We start from the raw sequence: 21,661 nt of genomic DNA, 5'->3' as shown, positions 1-21,661 counted from the left end.
CCGGTCAGCCAGTCCTCTATCCATGCCAGGATCTACCATTAACACCATGGGTTCTTAACTTATTTAACAGTCTCCTATGCGGCACCTTGTCAAAGACCTTTTGGAAATCTAAATAAACCATGTCCACTGGTTCTCCTTTATTAACTTTCCTGTTACCTCCTCAAAGAACTCTAACAGATTTGTCAGACACGACCTTCCCTTTCCTCATAACACACTCATTCCAAAAATCAATCCAGTAAACCTTCTCTGAATCACTTCCAATGCAGCGTACCTTAAATAAGGAGACCAAAACTGCACACAGTATTCAAAATGTGGTCTCACCAATGCCCTGCATAACTGAAGCATAACACCCTCTCTTTCATGTTCAATTCCTCTCATAGTAAAGGAAAACATTCCATGAGCCTTCTTAATTACTTGCTGAACCTGCATACTAACATCTTGAGACAACACATGGGAACATCTGCTTTCTCTGTGCTTTGGAATTCTGCAGTCATGCTTCATTTTAGTGATGCTCTCTGCTTCTTATTCTTCCTGCAAAAGTGAACAACTTCACATTTTCCAACATTACAATTCTTCTGCTAGATTTTTGCCTCACTCAACCTATCTCCCGTCATCAAAGTCACTGCAGAAGTTGAGGCCCAAGTACAGACTCAAGGACTCCACTAATCACACCTTGCCAATCAGTCAATTTATGCATACTTAGGTTTCTGCCAGCCAGCCATCTTCATGCTAATGTCACGGCCCCACAACCCCATCCACCCCCACCCAACCGCCCTCCCCCCACCCCCCCCAAACCCCTCAACCTCCCAACCCCCCACAACTGCCCTCCCCCCACCCACCCTCCCCTCAACCCCTCCACCCCCCTCCCACCCACCCTCAACCCCCCCCCCCCCCCCACACACCCCCAACCCCCACCCCGTGTATGTACCTATACGGACCACAGCAATTGGATCCTCTCCCTGCCACTGCACATTCCCTTCCAGCTCTGTGCAGATGTCCCACCCTGGCAATGGGCAGGCAACACAGCCATCTGGCTCTCATTTTTTGCTGCAAAAAATAGTGTTAATCACTCTCAAAATACTTGCCTCTATTATAACTTCATTCCTGTTTGCCCTCCTGCTTAAATGGCTTCATCTATCATGGTGCTATGGCCAGCCTGTTCATTCATCTTGCAGATCTCCCCTCCATCCACACAGGTTGTGAGCATCTCAAACCTATTTAACCACTGCTAAGTCTGAGGTTCCTCCACTGCTGTCAGCTCGGTCCCTTTACTGCCTCACTCACGGACACATCCCCCTGACCCTCACTGCTGACCATAACAGATGATCATCTTCTAGGAGGTGGATCCTTTCTCTTGAACAAAGTGTCCAGGTATTTCTCCCGTTCCCTTGTGTTGCACATTGTCTGCAATTCAGCTTCCAGATCAATAACCCGAATCTGGAATTCCTTTAGCCCCTTACACTTCCTGCAGACATGCTTATCCTGGATTTTCTTGGCATCCAAAAGCTCCATTCCACAAGTGTAACATGACACCTGTCCTGCCATTGTTACTTGTGAGTCCAGACTTGCCCAAGGAAGGAGCAGTGCTCCGAAAGCTCGTGATTCCAAATAAATCTGCTGGACTTTAACCTGGTGTTGTGCGACTTCTGACTATGTTCTAATCTGTTATTCAGCTGTTTATTTTTTAAAAAATAACCTTGTCAAGCATACAGCCCATCCTCAATCTCCTTTGCAACTTGTGTCTGTCACACTGGTCATACTGATTTATCAACTATAGTCTGGTTCCTGGCCAAAACCAGCAGTGCTTATTTGCATTGCAAATGAGTCAAATTAGATTTCTGACTGATCCCCTTGGAGGAACGTCACAGCCAACAGTTTGCTGAAGTGTGATCCTCCCTGTCAGAGAGCAATTCAAGGTCTTTACTCTGTGTAATTTGATCCAGCAAGAAGTCTCACAACACCAGGTTAAAGTCCAGCAGGTTTATTTGGTAGCACAAGCCACAAACATTCGGAGCGCTGCCTCTTCGTCAAATGAGTGGGAGTTCTGTTCACAAACAGGGCATATAAAGATACAAACTCAATTTACAAAATAATGGTTGGAATGTGAGTCTTTACAGGCAATCAAGTCTTAAAGGTACAGACAATGTGAGTGGAGAGAGGGTTAAGCACAGGTTAAAGAGATTTGTATTGTCTCCAGCCAAGACAGTTAGTGAGATTTTGCAAGCCCAGTGTGTGACATGAACCCAAGATCCCGGTTGAGGCCGTCCCCATGTGTGCAGAACTTGGCTATTAGTCTCTGCTCAGCAATTCTGCATTGTTGTGTGTCGTGAAGGCCTTGGAGAATGCTTTGTAGTACCCATTTCAGTTGTTTGTCAGCCTCATAAAACTCAAAATTGGCTCAAAGATGCATGCACGCACTTCTGACATTAAGTTGGTCCAGCGCTATCTTGGCCAAGGAGACTGCACCACACAACTACTGGTGAAGGAGGCACTGTGCATTGTGTGCAATGCAGATTTGATGGCAGTGCTTCCATTTTTGCCTCCCACATTCCAGTCTGTGCTGTCTTAAACTTGCACAACTAAACACATTGTGAAAAGGCCAGAAGGATTTAAGTGGGTTCATGCGCTTTTTACAAGTTAGTTGCTGGACAATTTTATCTGACTGTAAGTGCAATTTTACATGTTTTTGGAGTCTTTCTATGCTTGTCTGACTGGTACTGAAATATGTGTTTATGATTTAACTGCTTGTGCTGTAACATATTGCTTCCAAGGCACAGTCAGGCTCCTCTTCAAATTGATGATGGCTGGGAGAATGAAAAAAGATCATGCAGAGCAGTACAAACGGTTAAAAGGAGTAGGTGGAGGGGAGAATGCCTTGGAGAAGATACAGGAGACTTCCAGGTCAGAACAGGGATGAGAGGCTTCAGCTACAAGAAATTAGGAGTATTCACCTTTGAGCAATGGAGGTGCTAATGGAGATATTCAAAATTATGAGAGATTTTGTTAGAGCAGGGAGAAATAGCTTCCTCTGACATGGCGATAGGCAGCTAGAGATCACAAATTGAAAGTAATAGTCAAAAGAAACAGATGGAAAGTGAGGAGGGTGTTATCACAGAAGTGCTGCTAAAGTTCAGAATGCATTTCCTGTCAATTCCATAGGAACCTTTAAAAGGCAGTTTGCATGCGTTTGGAGGAGGACTACTTTGCAGGGTAATGGAGAGAAAGTTGGGGTGTGGGTCTAATTTGGACAGCTATTTCAAATAGCTGGCCCAGGCACAACTAGCCAAATGACCTCTTATTTTTCCTGCAAGATTCTATGACTAACATTCTGAGAACTCTATGTTCCTCCACTGCTCACGTGCATCGCCCATTCCTATCATCGGCGATGGTCCAGGTGCTTAGGCTCTGGAATTCCATAACCTCTTTGTCTTTCCACCCATCACCTCCTTTGTATATTTGGATTAAAACCTACTTCTTTGACCAAACACTCAGTTGGCTTTTTTTTTAAGCTCGGTATCAATTTTAGCCTGCTTTCACTCTTCTGAAGTACCCGAGGACATATTACTTACTACTTCAAAGACTCTATAATAAATGCGAGCTGTGGCTATCGGTTTATCCTCCTACAGCTCAAATCAAGATGCATTAAATTCAAAATTTTTTCTACTGCTTTGTAACCTGTTACCCCAAAATCTCGAAATTCTTGCTGTTCATCCTATAATCTTCAGGTTGATGGTTTCTTAATTGAAGAGAAACATCACAATCAGAACATTACTTTGCATTTTTCTATGTTGTACAGCACTAAACTCATTATTTTGATAACTTCCTCAATTCTGTCTGCAAATGCAACTGTGCTTCTGGTACTGGCCAACTTATTTCTCCAACACACTTCCACTCCAATCTGAATGTCTTCGGCCTCCTGTACTGTTTCAATCACCAAATTCAACAGAACCTCAAGGAACAGCACCTCACTTTTCTATTAGACATGTTACAGCCTTCCAGCCTTAACAGAGAGTGAACACATGGTAATGAAGGATATTGCACCAGTTCCTCTGGGTATGGCAGAGACTTAAGCTGGTGCTTAGGGTTGGGTGTTCAATATGTCTGGGATTTACTTGATTTCCTTCCTCATCATTCATGGAACATGGAAACCTTCTTCTCCATTTTACACCACCCCCCCACAATTCTGCTGCGACTACTTAGATCTTTTCTGTTGCCAACTCCTTTAGCCTTGCAACAAACTGTCCATATCTAATATGCTCTGATTCTAAGGAAAGGTCATCAAGACTGATTCTGCTTCTCTCTCCATAGGTGTTGGTTGACCTGCTGAATGGTTATAGCATTTCTCATCACAATTTACGTCATAAGCTGAGTTACTGGTAACATTTTATTTGCTGGTAAGAAAAAGTAAGTAATACCAAATGAGGTTCATCAGAATATGCCGACAATCCTGGCTTCAAGGCTTTGAAAGTCTCATGTGCAAGTTTAGGAGATTCTGCTGAAAAGAATCACAAATATAGAAAATTAAATGATTGGACTTCTCTAAACTGAGATTCATCTCAATTCGGTGAGCATGCAGTAAAATATAATTACAATTGTTTCATCTGACATATTTAAAAGACCCAAGTATATTGAGTTGATTTTTCAGTTTTCAGATCTAGGTAGTAAATGTATTTAATTTGCATAATAGGAAACACATTTAAAGCCAGGTGCTCTGCATGATAGATGCTGGAAAGCTTTAAAAAAAAGTTCTAAATTTATATGATGAAAATTAGGCTGTGAAATGCTAGCAAACAAATTGATCAGCATTAAATAAACAAAGGGACAACTCCATTGCTCTTCTTTGAAGTAGTATGATGGAGTCTCTTGCATCCATCTGAAAGGGCAGAGGGACCTTGGTTTACTGTCTCAAAGGTGGCCCCTCCAATTGTGCATGGTAGGTTATTGGTTATGTTACTTGGGGGCTAGTATTCTAGAGGACTGGACTAATGATCACATGATTGTTAAAGTGCTAGAGGTCATTCTGCCCATCATATCTACACCTGCTCTTCAAATGAACAATTCACCTAGTACCAGACACTGGTCTTCTTCCAGTAATCCTGCACATTCTTCGTTTTCAGACAACAGTGTAATTTTCTTCTGAATGTATTGATTGAATCTGTCTCCAATGCACACTTAGGCAGTGCAGTCCCGTCCCGAATCTAACCACTTGCTGTGTGAAAAAAAAAGTACTCTCATGTCACTTTTGTTTTTTTTGTCAATTACTTTAAACCTGTGCCCTTTCGTTCTTGATCCTTTCATGAGTGGGAACAGTTTCTCCCTATCTACTCCATCCAGATACTTCATGATTTTTAATCTCTCTATCCAATCTCCTTCTAGTCTTTTCTTCTTTAAAACAGTCCCAACTTCTCCAATCTACCTCCATAACTGAAGTTCCTCATCCCTGAAACCATTTTCGTGACTCTGTTCTGCACTCTCTCCAATGCCTTCAAATCTTTCCTCAAATGTAACACCTGGAACTAGACACAACACTCTAGCTGAGCGAAACTAACGTCTTTGACAAGTTCACCATAACCTTCTTGCTCTTGTATTCTACGCCCCTTTAATGAAGACTGGGATGCTGTATGCTTTACTAATCATACTCTCAAACTGTCCTGCCATCTTCGACGATATATGCACATATACCATATACACCCAGGCACTCTGCTCCTGAACCCCTTTTAGAGTTATACCCTCTTATATTGTGTCTCCTTGTTCTTCCTTCCAAAATGAATCACTTCAGATTTCTCTGTGCTGAGCTTCATCTGCTACTGATCCACCCATCCCACTACTTGTCTATGTCCTTTTCAAGTTCTACATTATCCTTATTGCAGGTCACATTAATTTTAATATTATACACATCTTTTGAAATTGTGCCCAAGATCTAAGTCACTTAAGTTAGGAAGAGCAAGGATCCCAGCATTGACAATCTGGGGAATTCCACCACAAACCTTCCTCCAGCTCAAACTAATAATGGTCTGACTGGCACAGTCAATATGGATTTATGAATGGGCAATCATGTTTGATGAACCTGGTGGGAGTTTTTTGAGGATGTTACTAACAGAATTGATAGAAAGGGAGGACATAGTATACTAGGATTTTCAGAAGACTTTGGATAAAGTTCCCCCACAGGAAGTCAATTAGCAAAATTAAAGCATGAGATAAAAGGTAATGTACCGGTATGAATTAAAATGAATTAAAGATTGGCAAACAGGCAAGAAGCAAACAGTTGGAATAAACAGGTCATTCTCACATTGACAGGCTGTCAGTAGTTGGGTATCACAAGCATCAGTACTTGGGGTCCCAGCTATTCACAATATATATGAATGAAATGGATATAGGGGCTAAATGCAATATTTCAAAATTCACGGATGACACAACACTAGATGGGAATGTGTGTTGTGAGGAAAATACGAACTGACTTCAAGAGAATTTAGAACGACATAGTGAGTGGGCAAGAACATGGCAGCTGGAATATAATGTGGAAAATTATGAGGTTATCCACTTTGATAGGAGGAACGGATGTGCAGAATATTTCCTGAATGGCAAGAGATCAGAAAGTGCAGGTGTACAAAGGGACCTTGGTTTTCCTGGTCAATAAATCACTGAAAGTTAACATGCAGATGCAGCAAGCAATTAAGAACGCAAATGGTATACTAACCTTTATCGCAAGAGGATTTGAGTACAGGAGTAACAAAGGCCTGCTTCAATTGTATAGAACTTTGGTTAGACCACGCCTGAGATATAATGTGCAGTTTTGGTTCCTTCCCACTGGAAGGATACTATTGCTGCAGAGGGAGTTCAATGAAGGTTAACCAGAATTTCAAAGAATGAGAGGTGAACTCACTGAAACCTACAAAATATTTGAAGGATAGACAGGGTAGATGTAGGTAAAACGTTTCCCCTGTTTGGGGAATCCAGAACCAGAGGACACAATTTCAATATAAAAGGAGAATCACTTAGGACTGAGATGAGAAGAATTTATTTTTACTCAAGAAGTTTGGTTTTGTTTATCTATTAGTGCCAGAAATAAGCTCACATTAACACGGCAATGAAGTAACTGTGAAAATCCTTCAGTCATCACTCTCTGGCACCTGTTCGGGTACATTCAGGGAGAATTTAGCATGGCCAATGCACTTAACTAGCACATCTTTCAGATTGTGAGAGGAAACCAGAACATTCGAAGGAAACCCACACAGACACAGGGAGACATGCAAGTTGTGGATCTCTGAAATTCTCTACCCGAGGGCTATGGCAGCTCAGTCACAGAGTATGTTTAAAGTAGAGATTGACAGATTTCTAAACACCAATGACATAAAGGGATGTGAGGATAGTGTGGGGAAAATGCATTGAAGTGGGTAATTAGCCATGATTATACTGAATGGCGGAGCAGTCTTGATGGGCTGAATATCCTACTGCTGCTCCTATGTTCCTTACAAACATCCATTAACCACTACTCTCTGTTTCCTGTCACTCAATTAGTTTTGTTTTCATGTTGCTATTGTCCCTTTCATTCTATGAGCCATATCTTTGCTCTCAAGTCTGTTGTGTGGCACTGCCTCATGGAAGTCCATAAACACCACATCAACGGCACCTCATCAACTTCTCTGCTACCAGTTTTAAAAGCTCCAACAAGTTAGCTTAAACATGATTTTCCCTGAACAAATCCCTGTTGGCTTTCTTTAGTTACACGACATGTATCCACGTCACTATTAATTTTGTCCCAGATTACTTGCAGAAGATTCTGCACCACCATTTTTAATACATAAGTACAGAAGTCTTTGAAGGCAGGGCATGTTGACAGAGCAGTTACTAAAGCATATGGTATCCAGGTTTTATTAATTGGGGCACTGAGTACAATAATGAGGTCACAATGAATTGGTACAAGGCACTGATTAGACCTTATCTGAAGTACTGCATTGAGTTCTGGGTTCAATATTGAGGAAGGATGTGAAGAAATTGAGGAGAAAATAGAGGGTATTCTATGATTGGGAACAATTATAGCCATTTTTAAGCTCACAATAAATAGACTCTGACTCTTGCAAAGTCAGTAAGGAATTATGGATATTAAAGTTGTAAACAGTTTTGCTGTAAACTATCACTTTACTTCTAAGATGAAAGAAAGTTGGGATCAAGGATAGCTAATTAACATTCTACTTAGCTGCAAAGCTAATGTGTTTCTGGTTGCCACAGGAAAAAGGGTAGAGGAAACAATTTGGAGACCAGGTTGCAGGCTTCCCATGAGTATCAGACAGTTGCAGTTTTGTTTTATGCAATCTGGAGCCAACTGAGAAGTAGAGAGCAAGCGACAGAACCAATCAGGCTGCACCCAAAAAAGAGAAAATGCTGACTCTATTGTTCACCATCCAGAACACAGGTGGGGGCTTGCACTCAGATTGAAGACCAAGTTTGTAAAAAGTTAAACGAGACTGGATGACATGCCTTGCTTTAGCTAAATGAAGAAGTCTGCAGCGTACCTCTCACAGTGAGTAGTAGTTCTGGGGTTAGGTGTTACCTGGTTGGGAAAGAAGGAAGCAACTCACTGGATGCCAGGAACAACTGTGAACTGTTTACAAAGAAACTGTAATTCTGTGGAGAAGTGTGAGATAAGTAAAACAAAAGTCTGAAGTATAAGTTGCACACAAAAGTAAAGTGTTTAGTCAATGGTGTTTTAAATCATTTGATACAGTAAAGGTTTTAAAACATGAAATCCAGATGTTATTTTGCGTACTATTAGCTTGAAATTTGAATTTCTCTTTAAGTTATCGGTCCCTGTGGAGATCATAACAATGTTATGTTTCGGCGTTTTTTTTTAAATTAGTTAGAAACCGGAAGTCGTCACTAGGACGCTTACCGGTAGTTGTAGTTTTTTTTTCTCGGGCCCCTAACCCTATAAATTAGCGCAGAGAGGATACCCAATCCTCTACGCTGGTAGAGAATCCCACCTCCTCTAACATAAATTATAAGTGTGGGGTAAGTTTTTTTTTGTTTTTTTTATTTTTATTTTTCTGCTGGTAATTGTTTCAGGGATGGCAGTTCAGGCAGTAAGCTGCATCTCCTGTGGGATGTATGTGGTGAGGGACTCCAGTAGTGTTTCAGGTGATTTTACTTGTAAGAAGTGTGTTCGATTGCAGCTTCTGGAGGAGTGTGTAAAGGAGCTGGAGGTGGAATTAGAGGAACTCCGCATAATTCGGGAGGCGGAGGCGGACATCGATAGGAGTTATAAGGAGATAGTCACTCCTAGAAATGAGTCTTGGGTCACTGCCAGGAGGAGGGGAAAGAAGCAAGTGGGGGGGACAATCCCCTGGGGCTGTTCCCCTCCAAAATAGGTTTTCGGTCCTGGAGGCTACAGTTGAGGAGGAATCAACTGGGGATAGCCAAAGGGAGCAGGTCTCTGGGGGTGAGCCTATTGTAAAAGCTCAGGTGGTTAGGGGATGTAAAAGATTGGGCCTCGTGATTGGGGACTCCACAGTTAAGGGGACGGATAGGAGAGTCGGAAGTAATGGTAGGGACTCAGGGCTGGTGTGTTGCCTACCAGGGGCTGGGGACTGGGATGTATCGGAAAGGGTATTCAGGACTCTTAGGGGAGAGGGAGATCAACCCCAAGTTATGGTTCATGTGGGGACGCATGACATAGGGAGGTTAAGGGAAGGGGATATTAAGCAGAGATTTATGGAGTTGGGGTGGAAACTAAAGGCCAAGTCAGAGAGAGTGGTTATCTCCGGACTCTTGCCTGTGCCACGGGATAGTGTAGAGAGGAATAGAGAGAGGGAAAGTTTGAACTCGTGGCTGAGGGGATGGTGCAGGAGGGAGGGGTTCAGGTACTTGAGCAATTGGGCTCATTCTGGGGAAGGTGGGACCTCTATAAGAGTGATGGTCTACACCTGAATCAGAGGGGAACAAATATCCTGGGGGGTAAATTTGCAAAGGCTATGCAGGGAGGTTTAAACTGATTCGGAGGGGGGTTGGGATCCTGAGTAGAGGGGGTGAAAGTGAGGGGGGCATAGATGGGGACTGCAATGCACAGCATCGTGGGGGTGGGGCGGAGCAGGGTTTGAAATGTGTATACTTTAATGCGAGGAGTATTCGCAATAAAGTGGATGAACTTGCAGCGTGGATCAGTACCTGGGACTTTGATATTGTGGCCATTTCAGAGACATGGATAGAGCAGGGTCAGGAATGGTTGTTGCAGGTCCCGGGGTTCAAATGCTTTAGTCGGAGTAGAGAAGGAGGTAGAAGGGGGGGAGGGGTAGCATTATTGGTCAAGGACTGTATCACAGTGTCACAGAGGAAGTTTGATGAGGACTTGTCTGTTGAGGTAGTATGGGCGGAGATTAGAAATAGGAGAGGAGGTCACCCTGTTGGGAGTCTTTTATAGACCTCCTAAAAGTTCTAGAGAGGTTGAGGAAAGGATTGCGGAGACGATCCTGGTTAGGAGTGAAAGTAATAGGGTAATTGTTATGGGGGACTTTAACTTTACTAATATTGATTGGAATTGCTATAGCTCTAGCTTGTTAGAGGGGTCAGTTTTTGTACAAAGCGTGCAGGAAGGTTTTTTGACTCAGTATGTAGATAGGCCAACTAGAGGTGAGGCTATATTGGATTTGGTGCTGGGAAATGAGCCAGACCAGGTGCTAGACTTGGAAGTTGGTGTGCATTTTGGTGATAGTGACCACAATTCGGTTACGTTCACCTTAGTGATGGAAAGGGATAGGCATGAACCTCAGGTCAGTAGTTTTAGCTGGGGAAAGGGTAATTATGAGGCTATTAGGAGAGAATTAGAAAGCATAGGTTGGACTAGGAGATTACAGGGACTGGGAACGTCCGAAATGTGGAGTTTTTTCAAGGAGCAGCTACTGCGAGTCCGTGATAGGTATGTCCCTGTCAGGCAAGGAGGATTTGGTAGGGCTAGGGAACTGTGGTGCACTAAAAAAGTTGTTTCGTTGGTTAAAAAGAAAAAGGAGGCTTATGTTCGGATGAGGCTTGAGGGCTCAGGTAGTGCATTAGAAAGCTTTAGATTGGCTAGGAGGGAGTTGAAGAGTGAGTTAAGAAGGGCTAAAAGAGGACATGAGAAGACTTTGGCAGATAGGATTAAGGAGAATCCTAAGGCATTCTATAGGTATGTCAAGAACAGAAGGTTGGTTAGGGCAAGATTAGGGCCAGTTACAGACAGTAGAGGGAAATTGTGTGTGGAACCGGAAGAGATTGGTGAGGCATTGAACCAATATTTCTCTTCAGTGTTCACGCAGGGGGACATGAATATAGCTGAGGAGGACACTGGGTTGCAGGGGTGTAAAATAGACAGTATTGCAGTTGATAAGGGGGATGTGCTGGATATTCTAGAGGGTTTGAAAATAGATAAGTCCCCTGGTCTGGATGGGATTTACCCTAGGATTCTCTGGGAGGCAAGAGAGATGATTGCAGAGCCTCTGGCTCTGATCTTCAGGTCGTCATTGGTCTCTGGTATAGTACCGGAGGATTGGAGGATAGCGAGTGTTGTCCCATTGTTTAAGAAGGGGAACAGAGACTTCCCCGGGAATTATAGACTGGTGAGTCTTACTTCTGTTGTGGGCAAGGTTTTAGAAAAAATTATTAGGGATAGGATTTATAGTTATTTGGAGAGTAATAAATTGATTGGAGATAGTCAGCATGGTTTTGTAGCGGGTAGGTCGTGCCTTTTAACCTTATTGACTTTTTTGAGAAAGTGACCAAAGAGGTGGATGGGGGTAAGGCAGTTGACGTGGTATATATGGATTTTACTTAGGCGTTTGATAAGGTTCACCATGGTAGGCTTCTGCAGAAAATGCAGATGTATGGGATTGAGGGTAGTCTAGGAAATTGGATCAGGAATTGGCTAGCAGATAGGAGACAGAGGGTGGTGGTTGATGGTAAATATTCGTCATGGAGTTCGGTTATGAGTGGTGTGCCTCAGGGATCTGTTTTGGGGCCACTGCTGTTTGTAATTTTTATTAATGATCTGGATGAGGGTATAGCTGGGTGGATTAGTAAATTTGCTGATGACACCAAAGTCGGAGGTGTGGTAGATTGTGAGGAAGGGTGTCATAGTTTGCAGGGAGACTTAGGCAGGTTGCAGAGCTGGGCCGAGAGGTGGCGGATGGAGTTTAATGCGGAGAAGTGTGAGGTGATTCACTTTGGTAGGAATAACAGATGTGTTGAGTATAGGGCTAACGGGAGGACTTTGAATAGTGTGGATGAACAGAGGGATCTAGGTGTATGTGTACATAGATCCCTGAAAGTTGGGAATCAAGTAGATAAGGTTGTTAAGAAGGCATACGGTGTCTTGGCGTTTATTGGTAGGGGGATTGAATTTAGGAGTCGCGGCGTCATGTTGCAACTGTACACAACTCTGGTGCGGCTGCACTTGGAGTACTGTGTGCAGTTCTGGTCCCCACATTACAAGAAGGATGTGGAGGCTTTGGAGAGGGTGCAGAGGAGGTTTACCAGGATGTTGCCTGGTATGGAGGGGAGGTCCTATGAGGAGAGACTGAGGGATTTGGGGTTGTTTTCGCTAGAAAGAAGGCGGCTAAGAGGGGATCTTATTGAAACATATAAGATGATTAGAGGTTTAGATAGGGTGGATAGTGATAGCCTTTTTCCTCGGATGGAGAAAGCTAGCACGAGGGGGCATGGCTTTAAATTAAGGGGTGGTAGTTATAGGACGGATGTCAGGGGTAGGTTCTTTACCCAGAGGGTGGTGAGGGATTGGAATGCCCTGCCTGCTGCGGTTGTAAATGCGCCTAGTTTGGGGGCGTTTAAGAGATCCGTGGATAGGTTTATGGACGAAAAGGGATTGGTTTAGATTAGTGGGTCATTGTTTTTTTTTAACTGGTCGGCGCAACATCGTGGGCCGAAGGGCCTGTTCTGCGCTGTAATGTTCTATGTTCTATGTGAATCCAGTCTCTGTTCCTGCACATCACTTTAAAATACTATAATCTGAATCTTGCAAAGTTATTGATCTAAGTGACAAGATTATGCAGACAAGTAGCATTATTACCATAAAATGCAGTAGAAAGTATTATAAGGAGGGATTGTACTTCTCAGTATCAACGCTGCATTTTCGCCACTTTTCAAAATAACTGGAAATGAAAACCTACCGCTTGGCATCTTGGTAAACTTGAAGACATGGATGCGTGTCCCAGTACTGCCAGCATCAAACATAATTCCATAAAAGTCTTGAGGGGTAGGCTGTTTGAATGCTGTCTGCATGGTGAATCCAAGTCCATTTTGTATACTTTGAAAAGGTTTCTTTAGATACAAGTATATGAGCAGGCATATGATAAGGACAAACACATATGCAACCTTTGGTACCTTCATGGTTCCCAAAAGTTAAATACATATTTTCTTTGCTGTAGATTCATGCAAATTATGCATAAGCCACTATGGAATCTGTAATAAAAGTCAGTTTAAACAATTAACCAATTTTGAATATATATTTGTATATAAGAAAGACATATTTCTTAAACTAGAAAGTGGAATTTCTCTTTTTCTTTAACTAGCTAGTTATTGCACAACTTTGCAAAATTTTTCATCAATGAGGACAAAAGTTAAAACCCACAGATAACACAACTTGTAAGATAAAAAAGCAATAATTTCAGGCAGTCACTGCTGGATCACACATGGAAAGTAAAGTGCACGACAAATTAAGCCATGGAATTATGTGCGGTGGTGTGGAGGCAAAACAGCTAAACCGGTGCTAACAGTGCAACTGGCTAAAAAACATGTAGGTATCAGATTCTGCGCCTTTACCTGGTCTGGCCTACATGTGACACCAGTCCTACTTCAATTGGTTTACTCTTAAAATAGCAAGCCACGTCACTGAATTGTGCAAGGGAAATTTGGGATGGGCAATTAACTCCAACCTTGCAAGAAACATCCACATCACAAGAATGAATAAAGAACAAAATAAAAGACTTGGTCCTGCACAGGCAGAACTACATTCTATACTGGCCAAATAGTTGAGAGTGGAAATAATCAACTTCTTGGTTTTCTGATTGGAATCTTTGGGAATTAACAATCAATTTAAAATGTCTGGCTGGTGTCCAAGGCATTTTTTTTAAACAACTGACAACCGGAAGATCAACATTACATGGGTGGCACAGTGGTTAGCACTGCTGCCTCATAACTCCAGGGACTCGGGTTCAATTTCCACCTCGGGTCACTGGCTGTGTGGAGTTTGCACATTCTCCCCGTGTTTGCAGTCCAAGGATGCATTAGCCATGCTAAGTTGCCCCTTACTGTCCCGGGATGCATAGACTAGAGGGATTAGCGGGGTAAATACGTGAAGTTATGGGGATAGAGCCTTGGTGGGATTATTGTCAGTGCAGACTTGATGGGCTGAATGGCCTCCTTCTGCACTGTACAGATTCGATGATTACCAGTTTGGCTATTGGTAGCACACTCACCTCCGAGTGGTGGTTTCAAGTTTCATTCCAACAGCCTGAGCATACAATCTAAGTTGACACTCTGAAGTATTGAAGCACTGTTAGAGGTGCCATTTTTTTGGATGACATGTTTTCCCAAAAGGAAATTGAAAATGATGCTTGAGTGATGTTATTTGAGGGATCAATAGTGACCAAAACAACAGGGATTAATCCACTGTTCTTCTTTATAGAAGCGTTTATGCCCATCTATGAGGGGAAAAGGTTACTAGGTTTAACATCTCATGTGAAAAATAACAATTGACGGTACAGCACTCCGTCACTCCTGGAATATCAGTTTAGATTACATGTTCAAGTCTACGGAGTGGGACTATAACCTCCAATTTACAGCCCACAAGTTGTGAAACACTCTTATTACAACAAAGGAAAAGCTGACATAATGGTGGCAAAGACAGATTATGCACAAAGTCATGGCACAGAATAAATTATAGATAGAATCCCAACAGTGCAGAAGGTTGCCATCAAACCTCCACCAACAACAATCCCACGTAGCCCCTATCCCCATAACCTCACATACTTACCCCACTAATCCCCCAAATCTACACATCTTGGGTCACTAAGGGGCAATTTAGTATGGCCAATCAACCTAACCCACACACTTTGGAGGGTGGGAAGAAACCAGAGCACCTGGAATAAACCCATATAGACATGGGGAGAATGTGTGAACGCCATACAGTCACCCAAGGTTGGAATTGAACCTGGGTCTCTGGCACTGTGAGGCAGCAGTGCTAACCACTGTACCACTATTCATGATGAGTCACAGAATGCATAACAATATTGAAACGTGCATTATGACATTGGGCTATAATAATAAATGACATAATGTGGAATTCAGGCAATTAATGTGAGTAGTTAATACAAAACTCTTCAAGAAGCAATATCTAGTGAGCGGGAGGCAGCTTGGCATGAAACATGAAAAATATGCAAGGCGAGGGTAGGATTTATAGTTAATCTCATAATAGGTATTTTAATTGAACAGCAGCACTGGGGATAATTTGTAAACTCTGTATGGTTGTCAACTATTTCCTTTTCATTAAAACTGAATTGAAGATGCATTGAAATGTTACATGAATTGAATTGAGTGTATACCCTCCAGACCATCTCCGCAGTTGAAATCGCAAGTTTGGACAATTCAACAGTGTTACTGCATCCTAAAAAGTGACATTGAAGATTATTTGGAGTCTGGGAGCCAACATTCACATAGAAGGCTCTACAGTTGGCTGCTTAAGTTACAGAAGTGGCTAGCTGTTAACTGTTGAACATAGCACACTTTACCAACCAAACTGATCAGGACTGAGATTGACACAAGCGATGCAAAACGCCTTTCCCCTGCCAATTTAATTCTGAGTAAAGCGCTACAAAGCTTAAGAGGTAAGATCGGGACCACGTTTTGCAAAGGGAGAGGGAGAGGGAGGGAGAGGGAGGGAGAGGGGGGGAGGCCAGGGTGAAAGGATTGGGGGGGTGCGATGAAAGGATGGGAAGGGGTGAAAGGATGGGGGGGGGGCCGGGGTGAAAGGATGGGGGGGGGGGCCGGGGGGGGGGAGGGGTGAAAGGATGGGGGGGGGGGGCCGGGGGGGGGAGGGGTGAAAGGATGGGGGGGGGGGAGGGGTGAAAGGATGGGGGGGGGGCCGGGGTGAAAGGATGGGGGGGGGGCCGGGGGGGGGAGGGGTGAAAGGATCGGGGGGGGGCCGGGGGGGGAGGGGTGAAAGGATCGGGGGGGGAGGGGTGAAAGGATGGGGGGGGGGGAGGGGTGAAAGGATGGGGGGGGGGGAGGGGTGAAAGGATGGGGGGGGGGGGGGCGGGGGGGGAGGGGTGAAAGGATGGGGGGGGGGCCGGGGGGGGAGGGGTGAAAGGATGGGGGGGGGCCGGGGGGGGAGGGGTGAAAGGATGGGGGGGGGCCGGGGGGGGGGGGGTGAAAGGGTGGAGGGTGGGGTGGGGGGAAATCGGGTGGAGGGTGGGGTGGGGGGAAATCGGGTGGAGGGAAATCGGGTGGAGGGTGGGGAGGGGGAATCGGGTGGAGGGGGGATCAAGGTGGAGGTTGGGGGGCGTATCGGGTAGAGGGCGATCGGGTGGAGGGGTGGGGGGAATCGGGTGGAGGGGTGGGGGGATCGGGGGGGGGGATCGGGGGTGAGGACTGGGTCGGGGATGGGGGTCGAGGTTACACGCCATGTATTTATGGGACACTTTGTGAGGGAATGAAACCGGCGGGAGAAACTCGGAGAGCTGCCGAACCATCTTTCCAACCGAAACTCATTCAACGAAAACGCCTCCAGCCGCTTGAATCACCTACCGAGCCCAGTCACCGCCATCGCTCCCCGGTGTCAGCCCCGCCGACCGGAACCCGACCGCGCGTGCGCGCCCACCCGGCGACCGGCTCCGCGCATGCGGCCCCGGGTTGGGCTCAAACGGCTTCACCAGCATTCTGAGCCCATTGACATAGTGTATGTTTTAATATTGTTATACATCTGTGACTCATCATGTATAGAAAACCCATTAATGTAATTTATTATATTCTGTAGCTCTGTGCATAATCTGTATCGGGTCAAGGAGAAAGGTCAGTATGGCAGCAAGAGGGAGAATTAAAATGGTAAGTAACTCATAGTCATGTTTGCAGACTCCAGGAACAGCACTATATCTTCTGGCTCGGCACTCTACAGCTTTCTGGATTCAAAATTGAGTTCAACAACTTGAGATTGGAACTTTCCCTTCATCAACTTCTATTTTTTGCTGGGGTGGTCTTCTTTATCCCTTCATGTTGTAGTCGGCTGGTTGTTATGTGGTCATTCCTACCTCATTTGGACACAACCTTTGCTTCTGTACAATACCTATACTCACTCTCTTTGGCTGTTGCCTCACAGTCCTTTTTCCTCCTGCCTCGTTCACACTTTCACTGGTTTAGAAACTCTTACGTCTCTATCTTTCCTCAATTCTGATGAGAGATCATTGATCTGAACTGTTAATTCTGTTTCTCTTCACAGATGCTGCCTGATCTGCTGAGCATTTTCTGTTTTTATTTCCAACAACTGCTCTATTTTGCTTTAGTTCTACAACTCTCCAAGATTTCTGCACTCCTCCAATCCTGGCTGCTTGAGGATCTGTGTTTTTATCTCTCCACAATTAGCTGCCTTGGTTTCGGGTGTGCAGACCCTGAGCTCTGGAATTTCTCCCTAAACCTATTTCTGCTTCTCCTTCCTCTTTTAAGACCTACTTCTGTGACCAAATTTTTGGTGACCTGCTCTAATGTCAAAGTATCAAATTTTGTTTGATAACATTTTTGTGATACACCTTGGGACGTTTTATTATATTATGGGCACTCTGTAAATATATATGTTGTTGTTGAAACAAGTTCCAGTGACAAAAAAGGTCAGTAACAGAGGGCACAGATTTAAGATAATTGGCAAAAGAAAAAAAGAAGGATCACTTTTTTACACAGTGAATAGCTGTGTTCTGGAGTGCATTGCCTTATAGAGTGGTGAAAGTAGATTTAGTGTTGAAGTTCATAAAATAATTGTGTACATACTTGAAAGGAAGAAGTACAAGGCTATGGGGAAGAGCAGCAGAGTAGGATTAATTGGATACTTCTACAAAGAGCTGGCACTAGCACAATGGGTCAAGTGGCCTCTTTTTATGTTATGTAATCTGAAAAGTCTGGAGGATGACAACATGATTCTTTACTCCAACATCAACTATTTTTCCCTTAGCTGCTCCCCCCTGCTCTGCTCTTGGATCTTAATAAAAGCCAATATCATAGGCCTCATAATGTGCATCAGACTGAAAGGGTGCAGAAGAGATTCACCAGGATGTCATCTGGGCTAGTGTTTTTCAGCTATGAAGAGAGGCTGGTTAAGTGGCATCATTTTCCTTACAGCAGTGAAAGGCGGGGGAGGGGGGAGAGCAACCTGATTGAGGTGTACTAAATTATGAGGAACATAGATGGGAAGGTATTTTTCCCTTGGTAGAGGGGTTAATAACCGGGGGTGTAGATTTAAGGTAGGGCGAAGGAGATTCAGAAGGGATTTGAGTAAAAGTGTTTTCACCCAGAGACTGGAACTCGCAGCCTGAAAGATTGATGGGTGGGAACCCTCAGAACATTTAAGAAGTGTTTAGATGAGCACATGAAATGCCATAATTTGGAAAGCTACGGACAGAGTGCATGAAAATGAGATTAGAATAGATAGGTGCTTGAAGGCCAGTGCAGACTTGATGGGCTGAATGGTCTCTTTCTGTGCTGTAAATCTCTATGACTCTAGTTGAAGCATTCTAATGCATGATGAATAATGGTTGTTAATTGTCTGAAACGGTAACAAGTTGAGGCAGTAGCCAGAAAGATGTTGAACCAAGTGTGCTAGGGAGAGTGGAGTATGAGAGTGAATTGGGAATGTGAAAGGATAAACTGATGGAGATGGGGAATAGAGGCCGACTGTTATTGAGGGGGCTGTGAGGGTCTTTGTAAAATCTGTGAGGGCCAAAAGCAGTACAGTAAGGAAAACTCTCTAACTTTTAATTTATGTTTGTGAGAGCTGTGATTGTTTAAAGAATGTTTGAAAATAAGGATTTTTAAGAGTTTGCAGTAATTGTAATTTTCCTAAATAATCAGTTATGCTGGTCCATGTGACATCTGACCCTTAACATGGAAGCAGAATCAACAGGATAGTTATTAACATTCAAAAGTTGTACGGCCAGACACAAAGAAGATCAACGAACAATGGAAAGCTTCAGCAGGGATGCAAAAAGAAATGGCACGTTTACGAAGAGCTGTGTGTGTAATGCAGTTAAGTAGGAAAGAAAGCGAAGACAGGGTTAGAGCAGCGATTGTGAATTGGACAATTTGGCAGAGTTTATTAAAAGGATTGGATAAGGAAGTCTCTTGGAGAATGTGCGCCATCAAGACTGTTGTGAACTAACTGAAGAAATTCTTCAAGTATGTGTCATTCTAGTGATGAATGTCTTCAGGGATCTTGGATGGAACACAAGGGCTGAATTGATTGAGTGGAAAAGTGAGAGATTTACGTATTAGAGGCCAAGTTAGAAAATTTTGTAGCTGCATGTAGTGCCACGCGTGTGTGTGTGTGGAGTGATGTAGGTACGGTAGTTGTGATATGATTATGTCAGATGTGTCTTTGTTGTATTAACTATTTAGGTGAAATTTACCTTATCATTATTTGTCCGTTAATTCATGTTTAATTTAGGTTGGTTCTGATTCAAGTTAAAGTAAAAGTTGCGAAAGTGAAAACTTGTTGGTAATTCCTTCATTTGGGGGTTATTTGGCAACGTTAGTCATTTTAGTTTTTATTTTCTCAATAGCGTTTGTAACAGGAGCCAGCATGAACTGGAGGGGTGAGGTGGCTTGAGGAAAGAAACAGGTCACCTTCAGCTGGGATAGGAAGGGAATAGTGCCAGATTGAATTCATAAATAATAGGTTACTTTGAATTCAGAGAACGTTCAGCATAAATCCAAAATTTGTAACAGGCACACTGAGGAGATTTGAAAAGTTTCTTTGTATATGTGAAATATTAAAATATAGAGGATTATTTTAATGCCCGAAACTGATGGAATGTGAAAGTTTTAAAATTCTCAAACTGACCCCATCGATCTTCAACCCACCCAGTTCCAGTTTTTTTTAAATTGCATTCTGCAATCAAAACTTCTGAGTTCCCTGGCCAAAATTCCATCTCCACTCCTACTTTTTGTCCTCGTCAGTATCATGACAATAAGAGTGCAATTAAATTTCAACTTGTAACAATGCAAAAATAGCAAGTCATAGCTGAGAAACACATATGACCTACGTTATGTAGTTTCTACTTAGCCAGAGACAGGAGGAATAGGGCATCAGACAGGTAACTGTTTAGAGACTGAGCTAGATCATTCATAATCTTGACATCCTATTAAACTATAAACACGCCTTCTAACCTTATATCCTTGCCATCACCAAGACCAGAAATTCTTACCAGAGGTCTACAGCCTTCTAAGTTCCACAGGGACCACAGCCCATGGCTTCTCCTAACACCATCGGTCAAGCTTCTAAATCAGCTCAGCTCTTACGAACTGTGTGATTTTTACTTGAATTCCATTCTCTCCTACTCCATGTGCTTCTGGATGATGCAAGCTGACCATCTGTTAGTATTATCAGCATGCGGAGATATAAGTTTAGATAGAGGACTCTTGATACCGGATACAATGAGATCTTAGGGAACTGGAGACAGTGAGATCTTCAGATGTGTAAGCTTGCAAGGAATACAGCACTATATCTGTGTTGCTGAAAGTGTTGGTGTCATTTAATACAAGGTACTAATACAAAGCTGGATATTTAGCAATGACATAAATAAAAACATGCACATGTGCTCATTGAAGATATTGCCATGTCTAGATAGAATTGTTCAGCAATAGCAGCGTATTTCACATTGAGTAAATAAAAAATAAATATACATTTGCAATTGTGTGACTTTTTTGCACTGTGAAAAAACACTTTGTTATGCAGGTCTGCAAAATTATATAAAATGGGACAAGGACTTTGGATGCTAACGTTTGAGAATTCCTGATCTAGGCCACCCATTTCCAACTCCTTAACGTCTCTCTCCATCCCTACTTCAGCTTAACATGTTGCTGAAACCTTCAATCATGCCTTTATTACTTTAGAACCAACTGATCCGATGTCCTTCTGATGCACATTCCAACTTGCACCTTCTGTAAACTTGCCCTCATCTAAATTGCTGCCCTTATCCTAATTTGCACCAAACAATGTTAGCCCATCATTTGCTATTGACTTGCATTGCTCCTGGTCTGGGAACATCTTGACTTTAAATTCTCATCCTCATTTTCTTTGTTCTCCTCCAATTTTGCCTATCCCAATTTTCATCATTTCACCACTAGGCAGCCACACTGTGGCACTAATCTCGTGTTCTCTCCTTAAATCTCTCTTTACATCTTCCTCCTTAAAACCAACTTCTTTGAGAAAGCTCTCTGTTTAAAAGTTTTCTCAAAGATGTTGGTTTTAAGGAGAAAGGAGATATTCTAATATCTCCTTATGTTTGTAACAAACTACATTTCGATGACTTTCCTCTGAAATGCTTGGGGACATTTTTGTCATTTAAAGGCACTAATTAAGTGCAAATTTTGATGTTTCTACAGTCCCAGTCAGAACATTTAAAACTTGCCTTAAGCCCAG

General features: G+C 43.2%; 1 protein-coding gene across 2 annotated transcripts in view; it reads right to left on the bottom strand.

Annotated features, from left to right (window-relative positions):
• The window catches only part of entpd6 (ectonucleoside triphosphate diphosphohydrolase 6), a 57,004-nt gene extending 40,163 nt beyond the window's left edge, over positions 1-16,841 (bottom strand). The window contains exons 1-3 of one of the 2 annotated variants that reach the window (XM_080200135.1): positions 16,786-16,841; positions 13,152-13,443; positions 4,416-4,495 (exon numbers count right to left, since the gene is read on the bottom strand). In XM_080200135.1, coding sequence (XP_080056261.1) covers positions 4,416-4,495; positions 13,152-13,371 — 300 coding nt within the window. In that variant the 5' untranslated portion in view covers positions 13,372-13,443; positions 16,786-16,841. The remainder of the gene's footprint in view (positions 1-4,415; positions 4,496-13,151; positions 13,444-16,785) is intronic. The other variant, XM_080200136.1, reaches the window with a different exon arrangement.
• Between the last annotated feature and the right edge of the window lie 4,820 nt (positions 16,842-21,661).

The sequence above is a fragment of the Carcharhinus amblyrhynchos genome, chromosome 12 (assembly GCF_965287045.1).
Source record: "Carcharhinus amblyrhynchos chromosome 12, sCarAmb.v2.hapA, whole genome shotgun sequence".
NCBI classification, from domain to species: Eukaryota; Metazoa; Chordata; class Chondrichthyes; order Carcharhiniformes; family Carcharhinidae; genus Carcharhinus; species Carcharhinus amblyrhynchos.
This window is presented reverse-complemented; position numbering and strand designations above follow the sequence as displayed.